This window comes from Pteropus alecto, unplaced genomic scaffold, assembly GCF_000325575.1.
Source record: "Pteropus alecto unplaced genomic scaffold, ASM32557v1 scaffold146, whole genome shotgun sequence".
In the NCBI taxonomy this organism is placed as follows: Eukaryota; Metazoa; Chordata; class Mammalia; order Chiroptera; family Pteropodidae; genus Pteropus; species Pteropus alecto.
Window position 1 is genome coordinate 16,137,289 of NW_006442107.1, and position 6,000 is coordinate 16,143,288.

General features: G+C 31.3%; 1 protein-coding gene across 1 annotated transcript in view; it reads left to right on the plus strand.

The window, feature by feature from the left end:
- CCDC178 (coiled-coil domain containing 178) overlaps nucleotides 1–6,000 on the plus strand; it is a 325,585-nt gene that overhangs the window by 202,678 nt on the left and 116,907 nt on the right. The window contains exon 18 of the mRNA XM_006920102.2: nucleotides 1,402–1,551. Coding sequence (XP_006920164.1) covers nucleotides 1,402–1,551 — 150 coding nt within the window. The remainder of the gene's footprint in view (nucleotides 1–1,401; nucleotides 1,552–6,000) is intronic.

The window sequence follows — 6,000 nt, forward strand, 5'->3', positions numbered from 1 at the left end:
GATTTTAATATTAGTATTAAGATATCAATAAAAGTTATAACTATTTTTCAAAAATATTTCCACCAAATAAAAATATTCATAGATACTTTATCCTCCTACAAAAGGATAATTCTACATGACTTTAGGCACGTTTACTAGATAAAAGTTTCTAATGTTTTAAATTAATGTGCCAGAATTAGAACAAGGACCTTTAAAATGGTTCTCGGTTCATCATTTTGGCTTTTTGGAGAATAGCTATGACATAGTATTAATCATTAGGGATCAATATGGATATCAGGCATTCATGAGAAATATGTTGTTGACTTTAATAAATCTTCAAGTGTGTAAATAAAAAATTATTTGTACAGGCAATTTTCTGCTGAATTACATTTCCTCTATGCACATTCTCATACCACAGTATATATTTTTAACAATTTATACTGAAGGTTTGATGTAATGGCAATCACATCTTTTAATTGCTTCACAATGCTTATTTTTATATCTAGTTATTTAATCATCATTATTATCATCATGACTAATCTGCATTGAAGTGTTTTGAAAATTTTTCACTGCTATAAATAATGTAATGAATAAAGCTTTTTGCTTAGAATAAATTCTCATAAGAGGAATTACTAGAGAAGCAGGTTTGAAAATATTTAGGGTAGTTGATAAATTCCATATTTTTGAAGGAGAGAGAAAATCTTCTGTGCTAGAAAGGTAAAAAGAATCAGCAACTAAACTGAATTCATATCCCTAATTTAAAATGACATGTAGCCCCCAATTTGACAATGGGTAATGTTGCAAAAGTTATATTTTAAGTGGTTTGTATTAGATTTAACATATATTTATTTAGCCATGGGAAGGTGTTACAAAGTTCTCAACTGCTCACAAAAGCAGATTTAACCTTTAATATAGCCGAAATATGCTAATAATAAATAATAGATCTCTCTGGATGCTTATAAGTGCTGATTTCCTTGAACCTTGTCTTTTACTCTTTCCTTCTCTCTGTTTTGGGTGTTTTGTGTGACTGTCACCACTCTGAACCCTTTGTAAATAAGATTCTATGCTCCCAAATATCTTCTACCTACTCAAGTACTGGGGCTTAAAGAAAGGAAAAGGGGTGGGAAACTGGAAGAAGGCTCCTAGGATGCTGAGTGGAGACTTCCAGGACTTCCTAAAATACTATGTAAGGAAGTCTGGAAAAGAGAGGAACAAAAGTTAGACTCTGATGAATCAATGTTCAAAAAAAAACTGCATCAAGAAAGAAAATTATATATTAAATCCAAGGAGCATGTTGTTGTCAAAGAAAGCATTTTTTGGTTTTATTATTTTTCTACAATATATAATATAATATATTTAGATAATTCAAATGATGTAAAAATTCAAATTAAAATTAATTAAATATATGTATTTATCTTCTAGAAACTACAAGTTGTTTCATTAGAAGAAAATCTACGTTTAGCTCGAGAGTATCAGAAATTACAGACGACTTTCTTAACAGAAAAAGACAATTATTTCAATCTATATGATAAACAGTTATCACTTGATGCTTCAATTAGAGATAAGAAACAGGTAGGTTTCCTTATTTTTTTAAGAAAATAATGATTTACTTGAAATTATATTCTAAAAAGTAGTAAATGTCCAGTCATTTGGTCTTCGATCTAATTGTGGTCCTTTATATGCCACCAAATAGCATGTTCTCTTTTTGTAACGTTTTTTGTATAATTTATTGACACTTTGAAATCTAATTTTTGAAAGGATATTTAAGAAATGAAAAAACTTAGTTTCTCATCCACTATTTTATACTAAGTTACTTTTAATTATTATGACCTGGAATACCAAATTTTATAGTTCATAGATTTGCATATTTAATCATAGACTTTAAATTTCAATTGTATTTACAGGTAACTTTCTATGAGATACCTCTAAATCTTCCTCATGATGTATGGGCTTCAAATTTTGGTTACTATTTTCTTATTAAATATTGGGCTTAATTAGAAATTTGGAGAAATAGTTGACCATCTCTGGTTGCTGGATATCACTGGGAATTCTAATGTATTTTGTAAAATCTGCAGTAATAAAAGTGGAAAAGTAAAACACACAATATACCAGAATAAAAAAGGAAGGAGAAAGCTTTATTACTAGAATATTCAGATGTACCCACTTCCTCTCTATTCTTCTCCAGGCACTCATGGACAAGGAAAATTATTTCCCTTTGAATCTGTGTTTCTTCCCAGAATTTAAATTTAAAAATAGAGGCATATCATTTTTTAACAATTCATCTAGCCATAAAAACCAGTAGACTGCTTATGGATCTTTTCTCCTGTCGTTGTCACCCAAATTACTGTACTATAAATTAGGAGCTTAGAATTCCAGTACAATATTTATCCCTCATTACTATGGAATATTAGGAAGACGGAAGGCCAACATTTGAGTGCAAGCTTTACCAATACTAGCTCAGTGATTTTGGCAAGTAATTAACCCTTTTCGACATCAGTTTTCTCATCTGTAGAATAAGATCTACCTCAGAATAATATTGATAAGGAATAAAACAGATACATCCATAGTTACTTTGAAAATAAAGGGATACTATGCAACTGTAAGTAACTATTACATTCATCTGGTATGCTGCTTTTAAACTCCCCTATGCTCTTCATCCATCTACTTTTTATGGGAGTTAATGCTTCTGAATATATTTGGAAAGAGAGTGTATATTTTTCTCTTAAAAATTTGTATTGAGGTTAGTAGCAAGATGATGGTAGATCAAGAAATAAATGTGTTTGGTAAAGAATCGAGAATACAACTATATAACAAAATCTTAGTGTCCTCAAACCATTGTGCAGGATTCAAAGAAATATAATATACATGTATATTAGGTATCTAATAGTGAAAAACTCATGCCTTTAATAGAGATTTCTACCATAGTATTTCCATAGTAAGAATGAAATTGTCTTGATGTCCTTTTTGGATTTAAAGCCAATTTGATTCACTATCCAAGAAATGGTACCCTGGTGTGAACAGACAGTAGGGTTTTATGTTTGTGACGATCCCTCACACGAATCACTTTCAGCACACCTGTTTCAGGGAAACTTTCAGAGATTTATTTGTACCTCCAATCATTTTTCATTTCCATCCTTCAGCGATGGAGGTCATTAAGTGCAGGCTGCCCTTGTCAGTGTCATGTAGGATCAATTTGCTGCAATGGACAGAGAGGCCTTATTGATGCTGTTAAATCTGTCAGTGAGAAATCGTATGTCATTAGCTTCTAATGCCCTGCTTACAGGATGGAATTTGGCCATCAAAACTCAGGAAACCCTTTAATATTTTAGTCTATTTCCTTGATATTGTAGCATTGCCTATATATATATATAGGTTTTTAGTCTTTTGACCAGTTTACTGTTAGGTACACAAAAGCACCATTCAGCCCCTGATTCCCTTATTGAATTCCCTTGTCAGATAAAAAGAATCTCACTTTTAGGAATTTTGAGTATCTCTTTCCTGTTTTAGAATAATTTCCGTGCTTTTAACATGCATTTCTTTTGGCATGTTAAATAATTATATTTTAATTACTGTGCTTCTCAGGGAGTGTTATTCGCACTATACAAATTATACATTTTTGTACTTCCCTGTTTTTAGGCCAAGAGTAACAAAGAAAGCTTATTAGAGGAGTAAAACAAATTAAATATAAAATGTAATAATGTTCTCTTTCTTAACACAATTTTATATACAGATGTCTCAAATGTTAAATGTTATAGTATGACTCTTGGTGATCAAACTATGCTTCTTTTGAATGTGTTTCTTGGTACTTTCTGGTACTTTAAAAATTTGCAGTGATACATGTTTCCCCCTTTAAAAATCAGAAACAAACAAAAAAATGATTGTGCAAAATTCTTATTTGCCTTGTTCATGGGTAATAATAGAATAGAATCCAGTCTAAAACTTCTCAGATCTCAAAATTTAGAATAACACTGAAGAGGAAAAAAATATCTGAAAACAGATTGTACATTAGTGTGAAAATAGACATTTTCATCATTTTAATTAAAAACTTTCAAAGGTACTTTTCATAATTTCTTTTTTAAAAATCTGTGAACATATTCATCAAATCACCATGTATTTGTTTTAACTGCTATATCAAGTTCTTCAGTCCTGCAAAGAAAGGTAAGCTAAATAAGTATACAAATGTTGATGTGTTCTGTTGACTGAAAACAAGATCCCTTCCAAAGCAGGTTAAAATATATCTTTATTTCTTTTGTAAACCACTTGTAAAGCTTAACTTTGCCTACTCCAATTCTTGGTACTTGCAAAATCGGGAATACAAATTATTACAGAATCAGTCAGTGCTTAACAAGCACTTATGTGAACCAAGTATCTCTGCTATGCAATTTATAAACATTATCTTTGTAATGTTCTTTGGTAATCTTGGGAAATTTTCCATCATCATCGTTTTATTATTATTATTATTATTATTATTATTAATCAGCAACAGCATCTCCAATACATGTTATGTAACTGAGATTGAGGGTGTCACAAGGTCATCCAAGTAGTGGGATACTGAGATGGGAATCAAACTCAGGACTTTCTTATATCCAACCTATTTCATAACCGTAACACTACCTCTCTACTATAACTTATTAAACAATCCTATACATGTCTTATCAGGTTTTATAAAGCACGTAAAAACCATATAAATTATGCTTTATGTCTCTAGTGTCCAACTGAATCAGATTCTTTGATTCACTAATTGTTTTTGTAATTTTATCTCACTGAAGCCATGATTTTCTGGTAGAAAGGACTACCTATTTAATTAGAAGCTATTTAATTTCCATAGGGATTATAGGTAGGTTTCACAACTCTAAAATTGTAAAGCTTTTGAACTAAGAGCTCCTTTAGAAATTTTACCTGTCTCTTTAAAAGTTTATTTTACAGATGAGGAACCTTGGGCCAGAGTGGCTCAGTGATTTATGGCATATACAGTTAATTAAAAGTTGGCCTAGGACACAGTTGTCTTAATTTAGTTTAAATATGCTCTCCAAAAGACTAGATGAGCATGTGCTGTGATATTTTTCAAAGGTTTGAGTAAGCCAATAGCTGAGAAGTATTAAGAGTAACTATTATGGATATGCTCAAATTGGAGCATATCTTTAAGCGACCTGGGCTTGTGAAGGACTCATGTAGGGACATGAATCAGGCGACTACTCTAGAGTTCTACAGGACACTTCTGGGCCTCACAGAATTCATACACAATTCATTTATTTAATTTTTGAGAAATTCTTAATCATCCATTGTACTGACAAAGATATGATAAAGGGTACAGCAATATGCCACCTCATCTCAGCTTCCATGTTAAAGTCTGTGATCCCCAGAGTCCAAGGGATTCTTCCCTGGAATAGAGCACAGAATCAGAGCCCAACAATATCCTCTCTTCACCTGACCAAGGAAAGAATCATGAATTTTTGCTATTTAATCTGCACCACTCAGGTCTCAATGTACACAGTTTCCATCTTAGATTCTCAAAAATATTGTATTATCCATAGATTTCATTTGTGCATTTTCTCTCTCCTCTTTCAGTTTCCAAACATGAATTTCCTTTAATACTCACTTTATATTGATTGATCTGGTGAGTCAAAGTAAATTCTAGCAATAAACAAAATTCTTTTCCTAAAGAACTATGAAAACTGTTTTAGTTTTCATTTATATGAGGATTTTTATAAGTATCGTATTGCTTGTTGTTGTCTTGCATATGTTAAAATTAGGATTCAAGTGGTGATTTTGTGTGCTTGTGTCAATATAGATAGAAATTTATTTCTTTGCTAGGAAAACCATAATTTTTAAAATAGTTTTTGCCTACGACAGCTACTTAAAGACCCTGTCAATATCTCTGCCTTTCTTTCTTAGCACACATACACATTCGTTCTAAAAGAGTTACCACACATCATAGACAGATAAGCTCCCATTAAATTACTACTGTCCTCTTTCTCTGGTGTACTTATATATAAATATTTACATGTAAATATATATATA